The sequence below is a fragment of the Cheilinus undulatus genome, linkage group 1 (assembly GCF_018320785.1).
Source record: "Cheilinus undulatus linkage group 1, ASM1832078v1, whole genome shotgun sequence".
Lineage (NCBI taxonomy): Eukaryota > Metazoa > Chordata > Actinopteri > Labriformes > Labridae > Cheilinus > Cheilinus undulatus.
The window spans coordinates 34,634,752-34,653,679 of NC_054865.1; the positions used below are offsets into that span (position 1 = coordinate 34,634,752).

The window sequence follows — 18,928 nt, forward strand, 5'->3', positions numbered from 1 at the left end:
AATGGGACACCAAAAATCTTCTTCACAAGTGATGCCAGAAAGACCTTGAGCTTGACAGGAAGATTGGTGTAGCATTAGCAGGACTGGAGACGTTGTACCAGACTGTAAAGAAAGAGCTGAGCTGGAAGGCAAGGCTTTCAATTAACCAGTGGGTCTTCACTCCAGCCCAAAACTATGGTCATGAGCTTTTCATAGTGAATGACAGGATCAGATTGCGGATGCAGGCAGTTAAAATGAGAATTCTCAGGAGAGCTTGGACATCTGGAGGGAGCTTGGAGTAGAGCTACTGCTCTACTCGTAAGGAGCTAGTTGAAGTTGTTCTGGCATCTGATCAGGATGCCTCCTAGCCATCTCTGTGTGGAGGTCTTCAAGCCACAGCCAACTGGGAGAGACCCCAAAGCAGACCCAGAACTCCCTGGAGGATATATATATATATATATATATATATATATATATATATATATATATATATATATATATATATATATACACCATCTGGCCTGGGAATGCCTTGGTATCCCTGGAAAATATAGCTGGGAAGAGGGATGCCTGGGTTGACTTGCTTAGCATGCCGCCACCATAACCCAGCACTTGACAAGCAGAGGCAGATTGATGCATGGATCAGAAAAAAAAAAAAACTCTTTGAATGAAAGACAGTCCTGAACCATAAAAGTCAGATCCTATTGTATATGGCAGCTCCTATTTGTTGAACCTGAAACTTTAAACACAGCAACATTTTGGACCAAGTACAATATTGTGTTGGCTGTAGCACAGACTGATGCCCAAATTTGCAGAGGTAGTTTGTTGGTCCAAAAAAAAAATGAAAACAAAAACCCTCACTGCTGCATGATCGAAGTTAAACATCAACCTTCTACATTCAGATCATGTTCAATCTGGTAGCAAACTATTGTGAATGGAGCCTTTAGTTTAAGGATGTGATTACCTGGGCAGGTTGAGCAGGCCTCCAGGCCCGTGAAGGTTCATGAAGTTGTGTCGCAGGTTGAGGTGAGTGATATCCTGACTGTAGAATAAATATTCAGGCACTACTTCCAGGCTGTAGCAGGACAAGTCCACCAGGCTGACTGTCTGAGACACCACCTATATATACATATACAAACACACATACATGAAGACGCACATACAGAAGGAGTCACAAAAATGTATTGCTTTAAATGATAACTTTTTCCTGTTTAGTAGCTTCCGTATTATAATATCAACATTAGCTCAAAGTTGCTGCAGACCTGATAGGGCACACAACATTATCTTCTACAATATTGAAATGATAGTGGCTGAAAACCAGGGGGAGAAAATCACCTTTAGATAAGGAGTTTTTAAGGTTCGCTTTATCAGAACTACTATAACAACATGGCTGTCAAGAGACATCATTAAAACTAGATGGTAATGTTAGCCTACCTGTTCCAATGTAAAGCTAATGTAAGCCAGTTTTTCAAACACAACATTTAGCTATAAACTCAAAGAAGAACACCCCCCCCCCCCCCGTTCTCTGTTCTTGAATTGTGGCATTAATAGCTCTACCTACTAAACATAGGCGTTAGGGTATTAAAACAAGGGGTTGACTGATTAGCCTGGCCGATTATTGTGGTGATAATTGGCATTTGGCTGATTATCGGTATCTGCTATATTATATTTTACCAATAATCAATAAAATAATTTAATAAAGAAAGTGCGCTACTTTGGCCCCACTACAACGTGTGTCTTTCCTTTAGGCTCTGTTTTCACTCTCCACAGTCTCACCAAATGCCCTGCATACAACATAATCTGATTGGCTAGATCAGTGGTTCCCAGCCTTTTTTCCTTTGAGCCCCCCAAACTTGTATCAAAGAAAACTTGAGCCCCCCCCCAGGACCAACACAAAAAAAGTGATATGTGTCCAAAATCAACATGAAATATAATTATTTCATGTGTAAATCGATATAAAGTAGCCCTAAACACAATTTTTTACCCAAGAACCATTGTATGAGTTATTTATGTGTTAAACCATGATCCCCCCCCCCTTAGATGACAGGAGTACCAGCCAATCAACACTTAAGCCTGGGTGCCATTGACACAGTGTATGGAATAACTTCCTCTTCTCCTGCTTCTACTGTGTTAAGCCATGCAAATTCTCATGTTGATAGAGCTGGGACTACTGTTTATTTTCCTTCATTTTTTTGTATTATGTAATTTTAAATTTGCCAGATTAAGTACATTGTCATAATAAATGCATCAGTTCTAAATATCAATTATCTGTCTCATGACTTCTAACAATCGGTATCAGTATCGGCACTAAAAAAAAACGATATCAATTGACTCTTAATCAAAACCTTCCTATTTGCACCTTTGCAATCCTACAAGAGTTGAGCAAAACAACTTAAAACTCAGTTCCAAATTGGGGTCTACTCTGACCCCAAATACCCCCAGCAGCAAGCTTTAAACACAAATAGTTTCTATCCTTAGCAAGCAGTGACAATGGGTAGAGTAAGCAGCTATATTGGACTCAGTTTATGCAAGCGGCCAGCTGCCTTGCAAAGATATTACTTCAAACACATGATGCCCAAGTTTCCAGTTCACCGGAGTTTATCTGCCAGGGAAGCATCATTGTAGTGAGAGAGATTGTGTAACATGAGCCAGTTACAGTCACACGTGAGTAAAAATGTCTGTATTCACTAATTTAACAGTTCATTATGCTCCCTCTTGTTACAATAATTCAGCATTATTTAACACTTCTACAATCCATTTTGTCTCTTAGACAGTTAAAACATTTGGTGGTAATACTTTCTTATGACCTGACCTATTGTAAGGCATTATAAGAACATTTATATATATGCATTTTAAATGCACTATTATGCATTGTAACAGCTGTTATAAGTCACTAAGCAGTCATAACAACTACTTGTAACATGCTATAGAATGACTTTGGTGGCTGTAAGTAAAGTGACAGCACTGTATGAGGTTATTAATAATTATAAGATCTTTTGACAAATTTTTAACAACTTGTAAGCAGTACATGAGACTAGGTGTGAGAGGGTCTCAGGTGTCAGGCTGCACAGAGGCAGCACAACACCTATAGCCAGCTGGGGAGGAGGCGGAAGTGGGGCAAACAAGCCGGGCTGCAGGCTAGGCTAAGAGCGGCCACACAAACCTGCCGTACCAAACATCTATCTTGCAAATGCCCACTCTGTCACCAACAAGATGGGCAACATAAGGATGCGGATTTGTAACCACCACTTGGACAACTGTGTCTTGATAATAACAGAGACCTGGCTGCACAAAAACATTCTGGACCTAGCCGTGGAGCTAGTAGGCCGCAACATATATAGAGAGGACCAGACACCTGACTCGTAGGACTCGTGGGACTGCACTTTGTGTTCCTTACTTTTAGGTGTTTATCTATGTATTGATATTGTTTACTGCTACAGAGGAGACTGCCAAATTAAATTTCATTGTGTTTTACAATGTAATGACAATAAACTATCTATCTCCAAAGCAATTGTTTGTATAAGTATTGTGAAGTAATTTTATTTTACACTTTACTTACAGTCACCAAATACTGCTTTTAAGTTGTTATAAATGTGTCAAAAGATCTTATAATTATTAACCTCATACAGTACTGTCACTTTACTTAAAGCCACCAAAGTCCTTCTATAGCATGTTACAAGTCTTAATAACTCATTCAATTTGAGAATCATAGAAATCATAACTTCTAATAATGCACTGAATCAGTTTTCTATGAAAATTTATAACTGAACAAAGTTGGAGGAGTTAAAATGCATTGTGAAACTCAGAATTTATACACATTAAGTTACACTGCATTATGAATCATTCCTTCATAACAGCTTATAATCACTGCTCATAAAGACTGTTATAAGTTGTTATGACAGCTTATAATGACTCATAACAGCTGTTATAATGCATTATGAATACATTTATAATGCAATATAAATGTTCTTATAATGCATTATAACAGGTCTGTTCATAGAAAGTGTTACCCATTTGGTCGTTGTTGAATCTAGGGTTTTTCTAAATGATTAAATCTGAAGTCTGCAGTGCTACTGAATTGTTTCCTGTAAGCATAGATAGACCCATGATGAATGAGAGTCAAACACATAATATCCTCACAAGCGGCTGTATTCACAGTGCTGTTAGAATCTCCTATTTCTCCCACTGTAGCCCAGCTTTTCCTCACATTTCTCTTGTCCAGAACACAACTGCAAAGACCCTCCATCATCCCTGAGATGATTGTTTACAGTCCAACAATCATCGCAGGCTATACCTAGAAGTGCTCATCCAGTCCGGTCTGAGGCCAGGCTCCTCCATTAACTACAAGGCTGCACAGAGCACAGCAACCCAGAAAATGGGACGGCTGCTCAGCAGAGCGTGACATAACGTCACTGCTTTTAGAGATGACAAACACATAACTGCTCATCTCGCACAAAAAAACTACTCATCTGCCAGCAAGTTTAAGAGAGAACTTCCCCTGACAGATAGTAATTTAATAATGTGAGTGTGTGAAGAGAGAAACAGATGACTTAGAGAAAGGAAAAGAAGAAATAAAGCCAAAAAATCCTCTTTGATCATTGGGATAGTATGTCAACAATATGACCCAGGAAAACATATTCACACTACAGCTCACCAAACAGATTATCTCTCTGCTTATCACTTCTTCTCAGTGTCTTTATCAGTCAGCAGCATTTGACGTCCATCTCTTGTCTTTTTTGCAATTACACTTAAAATCTCATGATGCCTCAGACAGAATCGTTAATAAGACGGTGCCATAGTTCACCCTCTGCTGTGCAGCTTTCACTCTTTAAAAACCGAGGAAGGTTGTATGATGCAAATAAATAATGAATATATTTTGCTGGCTAAATTAACTGCACAAGCACTTTAAGCCTAAGTGCTATTAATGTGCTTTCAATGGAGTTTATACTAAAAATAACTAGATATTGTTAAAATTGTATACTGTTGTTGAGATTGTCTCTATACTGTTTCTACATCATATATAAAGTGAGGTTTTGAGAAACATGCATTTATTTCCCATAGGAACTGTTTTATTGCACACTTACATATTAACACAGCAGTCCTGAGTATTCCCTTACACTTGAATGTGAACCTTTCTTTGGCAGTTGTCCATAAAATATCACCTTTTCTAGGATTAAATTTTGAGCATCGTTACTATGAAGAATCTTAATCAATTGATAATTACCTGTAAATGACAATGTTCAAACTGATTCTTATAGGTAAGGCAATACACTCACCGGCCACTTTATTAGGTACACCTGTTCAATTGCTTGTTAACACAAATAGCTAATCGGCGAATCATATGGCAGCAACTCAATGTATTCAGGCATGTAGACATGGTCAAAGACGACTTGCTGAAGTTCAAACTGAGCATCAGAATGGGGAAGAAAGAGGATTTAAGTGACTTTGAACATGGCATGGCTGTTGGTGCCAGATGAGCTAGTCTGAGTATTTCAGAAATTGCTGATCTACTGGGATTTTCATGCACAACCATCTCTAGGGTTTACAGACGATGGTCCGAAAAAGGGAAAATATTCAGTGAGCAGTTGTGTGGATGAAAATGCCTTGTTGATGTCAGAAGTCAGAGGTCACTGGTTCAAGATGATAGAAGGCAACAGTGACTCAAATAACCAATTGGTACAACCAAGGTCTGCAAACCATCTCCAAAAAACATTGCCTAGTTTGATGAGTCTTGGTTTCAGATGGTAGGGTCAGAATTTGGTGTGAACAACATGAAAGCATGGATCCATCCTGCCTTGTATCACCAGCCTGGTTGTGGTGGTGTAATGGTGTGGGGGATATTTTCTTGGCACACTTTGGACCAACTGAGCGTCGTTTAAACGCCACAGCCTTCCTGAGTAATGTTGCTGACCATGTCCTTCACTTAATGACCTCGGTGTTCCCATCTTCTGATGGAGACTTCCAGCAGGATAATGCATCATGTCACAAAGCTCAAATTACCTCAAACTGCTTTCTTGAACATGACAATGAGTTCACTCTACTTCAATGGCCTCCACAGTCACAAAATCCAGTAAAGCACCTTTGGGATGGTTCTAACACCTTGTTGAAATTATGTCATGAAGAATTAAGGCAGAAAGGGGTCAAAAGGGGGTCCAACCCAGTACTAGCAAGGTGTACCTAATGGCTACTTCTCTCTCTCTCTCTCTCTCTCTGTCTCACACACACACACACACACACACACACACAATTTATGCAATGTAGCATAAACAGTGGCCTATATCCACTGAAAATGTTCATCAGTAATCATCCCTGGTCTTCATAGGAACCTCTTGTCTCAGTCTGATCCTAACTACAGTGCACTAAGAGGCCACTCTAACCCAGTAATCCATACCACCACAGTCCAGAGAGATCCAGGACTTAGCATGAATCTGCAACTAATTGGATTTACTTTTTTTTATCTGTTGGCTTTGTCCTTCCATGGCTAATTGTATGCTGGCTCTGCCTCAGTGGAGGCTCTCACAGAGCTGTTCAGCTTCAGGAAGGAGCCGTGGAACAATAGCCATTAATGAGGATATTAGAGACAAAGCAAGCAGAGCAGAACAGAAACAATGAATTTTTTGATGAACAGCTGTGAGAAGCTGGTAGGATTTTAACATGCTGTAATAGAAGACAAATACAAAAAATGTCTTTGGGTCATGTAGCATTTTCAAATCAACAGAAACTTACATAACAAAAGCTCCACTGCCGAGAGTCTTTGTAAAATGAAACATGATAGAAATCCCCACCTTTAGAAGAAAATTATAATATGTAAATAGAGATGTGATGTTCAGCCAACACCATTGAGAGTCTTCCTCACTGGAGCCAATCAGAGAGAGACTGGTTTCTGATTGGACAACTCACAGGGAGAGGGCTTTTAACATCTAATCTTCAATTTAAGTACAAGCCCAGAGGGACTAACTGTAAACAAACTAAGTGCAGCTGAGAGGAAGCATGGGAGACACACACACTGTTCCTCTAAAACACAGTAACACACATTTTTGCCTACTTTTGATGCTTGTCGATGCCAGCGCTGGTAGTCTACCAGTGTGTCAAAGTTGACAAAGTATGTCTGTGCCTGGGATCCAGCTGAGCTGAACATTAGACAGTGTTGCCTCCGCTTTACCTCCTCCACCTACAAAAACACAACAGACGTTACAAAGAGAAGAAGCAGTAAGAGAGAGAACACTGAAGGAAATTATAGCAAAATTTTTACCTTGGGAGGGTACATAAGTAGTGCTTTTCTTATTTTTCTAGAGATGTTTCATTTTTTACCAATAATCTATAATTTCTGTGGTATTTTGTCAACAACAGCCAAGAACATGTTGCTTTGAATTCATATCCCTATTACCCCTCAAAACAGACTGTAGTGTTCATCTTTATGCAGATATTCTACTTTTCTCCTCTTATATATAGTATTTGATTTGTGTAGTTGTATTAAATTCAGAGACCATCTGATATTGGTGGTAAGTTAGAATATATAGGTGTTGGTACAGGGTCCATGTAAATGGTAAAAATAGCTGAAGAGTGGCAAAATGGGTTAAATTGTTTGAAAAAAATGTTTGGAACAGTACAAATGGGTTTAAAATGGCAAAAAGTTTAAAAAATAGTCAAAAAGTGGCCAAAATGGGTTGGGGGGGGTACAGAGGTACAAATGGGTCAAGAGCGGCAAAAAATTGGCAAAATGGAAAAAAGCAAAAATGGGTTACAAGAGGAAACAAGAAGGGGCAAAAATGGCAGAACAGCGACAAGTAGGTTAAAAGTGGTTAAAAGGGGCAGAAAGCAGCACAAATGGTATAGAGTGGCAAGAAGATGAGCTATCAATGTCTGAAAAGCAGCAAAAATTGGTTGAAATTGTTTTTTAAAATTGTGTAAAGCAGCACAAATGGATTAAGAGTGGCAAAAGTGACAAAATGGGCAAAAAGCAGCAAAAATGGGTAAGAGTGACAAAAACGAGTGAAAAAAAAACAAAAAGAGTTAAAAGTGGATAAAGGAAGTAGCAAAACTGTGCAAAGCAGTGAAAATGTATTGAAAAGTCACAAGGGTAAAAAAAAATTAAACATCAGAACCCATTGATAGTTTGACATACTTCTCAGCTCTTAAATGAGGAAACTGTTAGCCAGGATGCTAACCAATGCTACTGATCCAACCCTCTCCTGATACAGTATATTGATGCCATCAAGCATTCAAAACTGAGGAGGAACCAATCTCTGGGTTTTTCAGGGGCCAAGCAAATTCTGTGGGCAGGCTTGTGTGCAAACTGCAATTAAGCTTTTCTATGTACAATCTTAATAAGTCAACTACTTCCAGAAAATGGGCCGAAGTATAAAGATTTAAAACTGATGTTATTGCTTCCCATGGTTCATTTAATGCAGTTAAATCAACTGCTGAGGTGAGCTTTCTTGTTTTTAAATGCTATGCTTGTTTGCCTACCTGCCATTCAATTTATTATCATTCTGCATGCATTTTTACTCTTACCTTTTGTATAATTCACCTTATTCTTAATAAATATCACAAGTCTGCCTGTAATCCTCTGCCTTTGCGCTGCATTTGCTCTGCATTTCCTATTATTATGACAGCTGGTGTATTGTCTTTTGTTAGAAGACATTCTGTATACAATCTGTGTCCACACACTTGAGATTTATTATTTATTTAGCTGTCTGAATAAACAGTGGTACATCATAAAATTAACTGATATCACTGCAATCAGCCACGTCCAGCTGTCTAACCCAGCTGTGTTGTTGCAGTGTATCAATGAAAAGTTAACCTCCTGTCAAGCTGCTGACATACAAACACTGAACTCGTACCTTCCCCCCCACCAGGGGCAGGATATGCATCTTCCCGGTCAGGCTGTCTTTGACTGAGGCCACGATTAGACAGGTGCCGCAGAGGATGACCTGCCGCTCTGCCCACTTGTGCAGCTGCGACTTTCCCTTCCTTACGCTGAACATGCCTTTTAGAAGGGTCCGCTCCTGCTGGTCTGCATTCACTGGACGTTCTGGAAGAAAAAGCCCACACACAGAGGTTAGAGATGATCTACAAATAATAATCTAATGCACAAGGACCCCTACCCCACGGTTAAAAACAATTGCAGCTAATTAATAGCAGATGTTGTGAACTTATACGCTGGATGAATGCATCCAGAAGATGAAGTCATATACACACACACACACACCCCCACACACACACACACACAGGTCAGAATGATATCACCACAGATTAGTCACCTTAGCTTATTAATACCAGGAAATGATCTGACATCAGCACTTAGGAGGACACTGCCCTATTATCTCATATGCTGTACATTTGGATCTTTTTACACAATAAGAGGTTCAATCGCAAAGCAAGGAGAAGAGAGTTTCTCCATTAAATTCAGTTATCAAAATTAAGTTAACCAGAGATATTGTACAGCTACGTCCTAGCTACAGCTAACTGGAGCCGATGCAAAATCGAAGCTAACTCTCTGTTTAGGACCTTTTTGGGTTTGTAAAACCCAACTTCTTGAGGTTTTCATAGCTCTTCCTCTTGCATGTACCTTTTATATTTGTGTGCATGTTTTTCTCATGCTGAAATTTGACATTTAAATGACAGATGAGCAGAAGGGAATGAAGCAAAGTATCTTCACTGTGTTGAATTTGCTCAGTCCTTTACCTAGGTTCCCTCGGTTGGCCGTATCAGTATGGCTCTGTTTGGTTGGGGATTTTTCAGTCACGGCTATGCACTGACAGTGAAATTAGGGCTCATACTGATCATGATGTTCATAATAATAACTAAGCTGATGCGATGATGCCAATGCCAGTCCAATGCCAATGATTTTTTTCCTTCATTTTTTTGTGTAACACTCCCACTATGCCAATATTTTCTTCAGTTTTTGACCATTAAAACAAAATGGTGTTTATCCAACAGATCTTCTGCCGAGTAAAATATTTCATATTTGATTAAGCAGCTAAGTGTGTTAGCTGCCAGTGTGGTAGATGCCAGCATAAAATTGACTGGACACAACAAAATAATGCTGGCTACTGATGGCTGATCACAACATTGCAAAGCAGATGGATTTGCCAGACTACACGTCTTTGATCAGCCAAATCCATCTTGAAAAGCTCCAATCTACAATGTTTGTGCCAAACCGAACACAGTTCGGACCAATCAGGGTCATTTAAGGAGAATGAGGCAATGGCTATGGGGAGGGTTTAGTTATACTAGCCGTTTGCAATGGCTGCCTCCAGTACGGTGATTAGCTTGAATGTAGCTACAACATAACAACAGTTTTATCATAACTGGACCACATTTCTCGTGGATCATTAAAGGAGGGGGTTGCCAGGGTATCCAATGTCTGCTGCTGCGGTAGTTAGCTGAAATGTAGCCGTAGGAAAGTGGCAGTTTAATCGGAACTAGACCAAATTTCTTGTTAACAAGAGAATAGAGTCATAACAAAAGCTGTCTTCGGCAGAGAAGATGTTTTTGCACGTCTCCTGACTGGCCTTGGCATCAGTTTATTCTACAAGGAGCTCCATCATTCACAACTAGGCAGCGGTGTCCTGTCAGCTCAGGAAAAGCGGAAGTGTAAACCCCATTTTATCTTGTCAGTCTGATTGGCCCATCATAAATCTGACAGATAGAATGGTTATCCAATCACCTGAGAATTTGTTGAAAAGTCCTGCCCTTCCCAAAAGCTTTCTACGGGAGCTTTCCCAGATGAATGTGAAATATAACCATGCAGTAGATATATGAAACAAGTCTATTTGGCACGTCAGGTTAGGCTGTTGATGCTATTTAATTTGTTGATGGCCAATGGTTTTGAACCGGGTCGAAATAAGCTGATTTTGATATTAAACCAATGCATCAGTGCATCCCAGTCATGACCCACGAGTATGGAGAGTGCCAGTGTTAGACCTGAAAATAAATGTGAGTCATATTGCTGCATGAATACCACCTTTTCCAGACCAAGTGAAACTACTTATTGGGTACTCATATAATTACAGCTCTCAAGATGACTCTAAAAGTATGGTCTATTTTCAGCAGATGTTCCACCCTTTCTGACTGTTATAACAAAATGGACAACAAAAATCACACAAGTACCAAACAATATAGAGCATTATAAAGAAAGGTAAAACTGATATGTTGTCATATGTCAGTGCATATTCTCATGCTCCTCTTGCCAAATCCTCAGTGCAAAGTCTGCAGTCTGCTCTGCTTCTGTAATCTTTATTTATATTAAAAAATCAAACTGTAGAGGAATTGTAAAATTGAGTGACTGCCCTTTTATTAATCTAAGATGGTATAACTGGAAGTTCAAAACAACTTCATTGTTTGGGACACATTGAGTACATGGAATAAAATCAAGGCTCATTACAAACTAGAAAAAGAGTAGTTTTTAAGTTTTGGCAGAATAAAGGTTGGAACAACTTGCAAAAGTCTTTGATGGAGGAACAGTAATGTAATTTAAAACAGACTAACTTTTATTGATATACAGATAGGCATTACGTACCAAAAGACATTGATATACCCAAATTATCTTTTCTGAAAGACATTCTTACACAGTCTTTTCCAAAAAGATGTATCTTATTTGTTTACAAAATCGTTGGTTTAAATCTCAGCTGCTCCACAGATCAAATCAGAAAGCAATGCCAGATTGACATAGGAGAACAAATAGAAGAAGACATATGGGCATCAGTTATAAAATACACTTACTACATTGAGCTGCAATACTGACAAGGAGAAGCATTTTAAGATATAGTATAGACTCCACTGTACACCATCGCTGAGGGGCAGGCTCGGTCTCTGCTCACCAATTTTAATTAAGTGTAATCTAGAAACTGCAACTTTTTCACACATGATTTGGAAATGTGCTAAAATTCAACAGTTTTGAACTGGACTTTACTCCATGAACTTAAAAACACAGTAAATCTGGCTGCTATCAGCCTGTAACATTGGAACATAAGGGAATCACTGTGGTGATGTAGGAGTTTTTTTTTTTTGCTGTTGTTTTTTTTAAATAAATGGGCATGTCATACCTACTGTGTTTGTGTTTCGTCAAATTTCCAAGTTCTTAAAAAAAAGGTTCTAAATATATTTTGCAAATAATGTACCACTGTTGTCAGAGTCTCAATAAAGCGTATAAAACATCAAACTGCAGACATAATTCTTACTCTGCCTACCAGCTTAATGAGGGCCGACTAACATCATGCTGTGAGGTGGTATCAGGGTGGAGAATCAGCTATGTTTTACAACTTGGTATCAGCCCCATATCCAGTACTGATACCAATACTGGTACACCATAAACTCCCAGGATTTGCTATTTTGCTTCACGAGTTTAAATCCATCTTTCTTCCTGCACAAGTCTTTGCAGAACAGAGATCTGATCAGAGCTGATGATTTAAGTTAAAAGATATAGGATTAGAACATCAAGTTATGTTCTTATTTTAAATATACCAACACTGATTCGGTTCTTAAAAGATGCAGATATGGCCAAGGTTTAGGTTGATTTTCTTCCCAAGGTGACAATTCCTCCTGCCACTCTGTGCAGATCAAACATGCAACTGTAATATAAACTCCACACAAAAAAAGCCAAAGTGAATAGCAGGTGAACTGTGAGTGTCTCGTTCTTGGTAGGGATAAACTGATGCATTACTGAAACATTGGTATCAACAGGTATCGCCCCTAATGACAAACATCCGCCCATTGGCAGATAATGTGGCATGATAACAGCGACTTAACAGCTGATATCTTTCTCTAACTACTGATTAAAGAATATTTTTTTTCTTTGGCGGTGGCACAACATCACCTGTTTGACGAACTCTGTTTCGTTTTCATAATCAAACATGAGAGAAAATGTTGGCAGTACCAGCATCAGTAATGCCCAGATTTTCACAACCAGTGCATCTCTAGTTTTTGTCTATGAATATTTATGGCTTTTTCTTTCCCTGCTCCGTCTTTTTCTCTACAGTTATCCTAGCCTTGCTGTAGCATCACTCATATTGATCAATGAGTCAGGGCTCTGTCACATCAAACTTCATTCTGTTCAATTAAATTATGCCAACTTGCACAGCAGGCATCCTTAGCTGGCTAGAGCTGAAGGACACATCAGACTGCGGTGTCTCTGCCAAGCTTCAAGAACACTCAGGTTAATGACAGGTCAAATAAGCACAGAGGAGACACTGCCTCATCCTCTTGTCCTGTGCTGTTAATTTTTCCTCAAACCAACTTATGCTTCCTCCCACTCAGAGACTCTGGCGGGCAATCTGCTCACTCTCTCTCATACTGTCTGCCTTGCTCTTTCTCTCTACCTTCACATTGGCCCCACAAGGGCATCCAAATGAAATAAAAGGTTGCTTGTGCTTTTCTTTGCCAGGGAAACTGGTGATGAACACACCAAGTGCTTCTGACAACAAATTGGCAGGGTGGACAGATCAATAGTAGAGATTGGTCCTTGGGTGTCTCCTCGTGTGAAGATACAAATAGAGACTAACTCCTTCAGGGTCAGTGATGGGGAGAATTAAACTATGTGACAGAGGGGGAAACACCTGCATGAGGAGCTGGATATCAAACCATCTTACCTTTTCATGACAAATCAAAGTCTATCTAGAGGCCATTACACTGAAAACTGTGAAGAAGACACTGAATGTTTACAAACATTTGATGGATGCAAAACCTTAATTTATAACAGTTTTAACTCAATTTTAACTCAGTATGTTACACGTTCACACATCTTAGGTTGGTTCCATTTGAGAATGTTAAAACCATTATAATTAAATGTGGAGGTAAATATGACCTAATATATTTGTGAAAAAAATTAATAAAAGTAACTTTGATCTTTTTTGTATTCATTAAATGACTTTGGGTTGATTTTATATGGGAACTAAAAAAATGGGTTTAAGTTGTGTTGAAATGTCTCTTGGCTGTCCACTAGTCATGAAAGCAACATCACTGACCAGGGTGCATTGAAGTAGGTGCTGTATCGCCTTTAAATGAAGTCACAAGACTCAGGTGAATGGCTGCTATTGAGAGGGCACAAGGATCATGGTCCTTCTCAAAGTCCAGGTCACGGGGACTGTTAAACATATTTGGAACTGGCTAGTAAGTATGAGTGATTACATAACTGGAATGGTCATGTCATATACCTGGTGAAGGCAGAAATAAAACAGGAGACTGACATAAGCGCTGTACAACTTTTACCCAGCAGCTTCTGATATGCTATCATATCATCCTTTAATCATATAATATGTGCTATATAATCATAAAATCCTATTCATCCAATAACATTATATAGTGATATACTATAATCATAACCCTGCAAATGACTGGCAACAGAGGGTGTACCCTGCCTCTTGCCCAATGACAGTTGGGATTAGTGGTGTAGAAAATGGATAAATGGATGGAAAATAATCATATTCTATGGCGCTTTTACTCGTCAAGCTTTACTTTGATGTCATAAAATTATGATAATATATTTACAGGGGAAAAGGGACTGTACTTAAAAGTGTATTGAGCAGTCAAGGTCTCAGCTTCCTCCTGATTTTGTGCTTTTTAAAATGTATTTACTTTTTATTTATTTTTGAAGAGAAGGAAATGGTGCACACTAGATTGTGGGTATCCCCTGTGAAGGATACATTTGTGAATAATATATTTACTATATATATATTTATCATAAATGATATATTTTATGTCTTTCTCGTTTTTAATCAGACAAACATATTCAAAGACAAGGAAAGTAGAATTTTTTTCCAACTATTATAGAAGAAGTTGAATATTGACTCTTGAATATTTGCATGATGTGTAGAATAGCATGCAAACACGTTCTCTGCCTCAAAAACATTTACTTAACTGGTATTTTGAAACATATTCAGGCAAAGAAATATTGCACCTTCTATGATTTTGAAAATTGCAGTAGGACACATTGTGATTCAACCTAGATTTTGATTAACTGCCAAGTCTTAGTTGAGACCCAACACCACTAAAATTAAAGAGGACATATTATGCAAAATACACTTTTTCATGCTTTTCTAATAAAAATATGTGCCCTTTGCCTGTCCTCAATCCCCTCCAAGAATCAGACCCCCCCCACACACACACACACAGACACACACACCTTTTAGAAAATGTTCACTGAAACAAGCTGTTCTCAGATTTTCCCCTCATGATGTCATGTGGGGAGTTAGCATCGCCCCCATGTTCAGTCGGCCCTCCCCAATTGGAAGAAAATTCCGCCCTTCTCTCCTGATCCTCCTTACAGCTAGCAGTTGAGAGGAGGATCAGGAGAGCCACATCCATCTCCTGAGAGGGGCAGGGACAGGGGTGGAGCCAGACAGCTCAATAACATTTAAAGCCACAGACACAGAAACAGCTCGTTCTGAGCAGGGCTGAAACTGAGGGGTTTTTAGACATGCAAAAATCCTATACTGGCATGTTTTTCTTAAGCAGCAAACTTCACAGGCATGTTTTGGGGATATCTTTTCCTTAATTTACAGGTCAAATTAGGACTGATTTGTGTCTCTCTTTATTGTATATGCTGGGGCTTCAGAAACATTGGCTGCTTGAAAGGATATATAGCTCCACCTTAAAATAACAAGTTGTACAGAAGTTTTGTATTGATACTTCAAATTTGGCCTGCACATGCAAGAAAAATAATGCTTACGGGCACTCCCAGGCCTTCAGCCAATAAATAAAATGTATGCTTGCTGAGTGAGAAAGTATTGCTTATTTACATAACTGTTCTCGTTCGTTATTTTGCTGCCCTAACAGGAAATATTTTCATGGAGTAAATCCACAGGAAGAATCCATACAAATCTCTTCTCAAGATGAGAGAAAACAATCACATGACAAGCTGTTCATAAAACACTTTACTGGAAGATTTGTAAAAAAAATTACCATCAGCAATACCAAAGGGTTCAAGAATGGGACCAAAAACTACAACAGAGAGTCAGACCAAAAAACTATACAATACCATAAAAGTAAGTAATTAATCAAAACACCCTTCCTCTGTAAATGTCACAATAAACTCATCATCACGCACCCACTCGCTGCAAACCGACACAGGTTGACACGATACTTTCACTGGCTTTACAGTGTGACACCAGAAACAACCACAAGCCAAACTTAGCTTTGTTATGCTGTCAGAGGGCTTCACTTATTTAAAAAAAACCTTCAGGATGTTAACAGAAAGTCTGGTCAAGCTCATAAATATCATGAACATCTGAAATCCATGAGAGGATTTTTTACAACCCTTAAAGTCAAGTAGTTTGATTTAATATATTATTGAAAGTAACATCATTATGTCCTGGACCCACATCCCTCCTTTAAATTTTAACCATGCTACAGAGGAACATCAGATTGTGAACTTAAAAAACAGATTTATCAGAAATGAAAAGTTCCCTCCAGGTCCACAACAATCAAAATACTAAAATGCAGTATTAGAGGAAGCCTATAGTAATGTTTACACAAGCCTGAATTCTAACTATCATCCATTCACATACATAAGTGTACAGACATCTACATATTGCTCTTGGCACTTCCATATCAATACAACCACTCATCTGAAAATCATTGGCCTATTTACGCAATATCAAATAAGTCATAGCCTAAAGAGCCAACTGCTAAAACAAACATTATATCCCTCAAGGTCTATTGGGGCTGTTAGTTGCCAGGGCAACAGGTTGTTCACAAAATCAAAGTCCAATCTGAGAAGGTAAACCTCCACACTGTCTGCAGCAACCGTCTCCATCAACATCTCCGCAGAAAGCCGGCCAAATCAGTCCTCTCCCACTAATGACAAACAGTGTTTACCATTCCCTGTGGTTCTAGAGGGGTTTGGAGACATGATCGCAGATGTTGTGAAACACTGTTTTCTATTGCAGGATGTTTTTTTGTCCGAGTGATGGGAGTCAAGAGAAGAAGGACCACATGCTGCTTCCTCTAAACTAATCATCAACATGTCAAATGGTTTCCTTGGAGAAGCTGCCAAACCACAGGGACAGTGTGACAAGTGACAGATCAGAGAGAGTCAGCTGTATAATTTCTTATCTATCCTTCATTCACATAAAAAGAGGCAGTGACCTTCACTCACTGGCAAACTTAGTGACATCTCACTTCAGGTGACATATCAGATAAGCAATGAAGCTAGGGGTCAAACTCTGTTCCCTTGTCACCGTAGAATAAAAATAAAATAGATACAATTGGAAAGAGGGAGGGACTGGAGTACTGGAAAGAAAAGGAAGTTAAAATGAAAGTGGGTGTGAGAAGCGTAACAAAAGAAAGGAAAATAATTACAGAAAACTGAAGGCTTTGGCCAGAAAGTTTTGATTAACACTGAATGGATTCTCTTGAGTGAAGAATGTCTTATATATGGACATATCTACAAACTATACTTTTTCGATATAAAACAACTTTAGTCTATAGCCTAATATTGGTCTGGGCATTTTGCCTTTCTTGAATCTGTTTTTAATCACTACTGAATGATATGAATGCAATTGTTGAACACAATACTCTCTGTATCCCAGAGCTTTTTTGTTTTGTTCAAGATTGCATCGATTGCGTTAGCATGCAGTAGGGGGTCAGTGGAGGAGGAAACACAGTCTGATTTGACTCAGAACAGCAAGCTCCTTTTGGCAGAAAATTCAAATTCAACCCACCTCTCAGATGCCTTCTCCTGGTGGTCCTTGTTTACCTCTAATAAAAAAAACAACTTTATGCTAGAAATACCATTTTGCCATCAACTGTGCATTAAACAGATGGTGCACGGATGAATGCTGCTTTAAAAACAGATAACAAAAAAGCAGACTATTAAAATGGTCAATATTTTTCACCAGTAGAAGACAATCTGACTGGAAAACTGGGCACGAGTCTATGATATGAGTGAGTCTTTGGATTTTAAATAAAAAAGAGGAAATACCCATAAGAAACAGAGCTGCATCACAGTTATAGCATATTACAGGGAGGAGAGGACAGGAAACCACAGAGAGCCTGCTCTCTGCAGAATTCTGTACCCCAAGGCAGTTTTTGCAGGAGCCTGGATCTGAATATGATTTTCATTTGTCTCCCTAAATCTCACTCTGACTGCTTCTCTGCTTTGGTCACTGTAAACACTTTTTTCCTCTTTTTACCTTAAAATAACAGCAACCTTTTACTCAATCCATCCCTGTGACGATCATCTATCTCATCTCCTAGGATTACTACAGAAATTATTTTCCCTCAGACTTTAGGACATCGTTTTCTCCATGTATGTTATCACAGGCTAAGACAGCCAGTCCACATTTTAGTTTAACTTTTGTTTTTAAAACAGCCCCAGTCAAATCAATAACATATAAGGTGAGTTCACATTGCTCACAGATGGCTTAATTCCTCCTGCTCTGACACTTACAGAACATCTGAGCACAGGATAGACAAGGGTCACCCATGCAGAGGTGGATCAGGGCCCTGTGTAACAGCGGCAGTTTACAGTAGGCTTTTAGCATGCTGCAGCTGTGTGGGTTGACACAGAGAACCGCTGGCCCCTCAGGTCTCCACAGTTGTTTTCATTAGAGCCGATTTTTATTAAGTCAGCATTTAGAAATGTTTACTCCCTTGTTCATGTTTTGTTTTCTTCTCATTTGTGCACCACAGCAGAGGTGTGTGTGGTAAGCAGGGGGACTGAAAAGGTTAGACATGACTTTCTAGAAGTCCCTGTAATGTCAAATCCAAAATTTGCATCTTGACACACTAGATATGCTGTAATAAGGTTGATGTAAACATGTGAATACGCTGAGATCTACATGTGACTAAAGCTTGGATTTGGACCAAGTTTTCAACTCTTATCTAGCTTGGTTTTATTTGAGCAGGGAAAATATTAATATATAAATTTCCCAAACTATCAGCCACGGTGACCTACGGATCATTAGTGTGTCAAAACAGAGAGATTTGTACCAGAAAACAGTAAATT

At 39.0% G+C, this 18,928-nt stretch overlaps 1 protein-coding gene across 1 annotated transcript in view; it reads right to left on the minus strand.

Annotated features, from left to right (window-relative positions):
* The window catches only part of phlpp2 (PH domain and leucine rich repeat protein phosphatase 2), a 58,229-nt gene that overhangs the window by 16,511 nt on the left and 22,790 nt on the right, over positions 1-18,928 (minus strand). Inside the window, exons 4-6 of the mRNA XM_041788523.1 lie at positions 8,823-9,013; positions 7,025-7,150; positions 944-1,098 (exon numbers count right to left, since the gene is read on the minus strand). Coding sequence (XP_041644457.1) covers positions 944-1,098; positions 7,025-7,150; positions 8,823-9,013 — 472 coding nt within the window. The remainder of the gene's footprint in view (positions 1-943; positions 1,099-7,024; positions 7,151-8,822; positions 9,014-18,928) is intronic.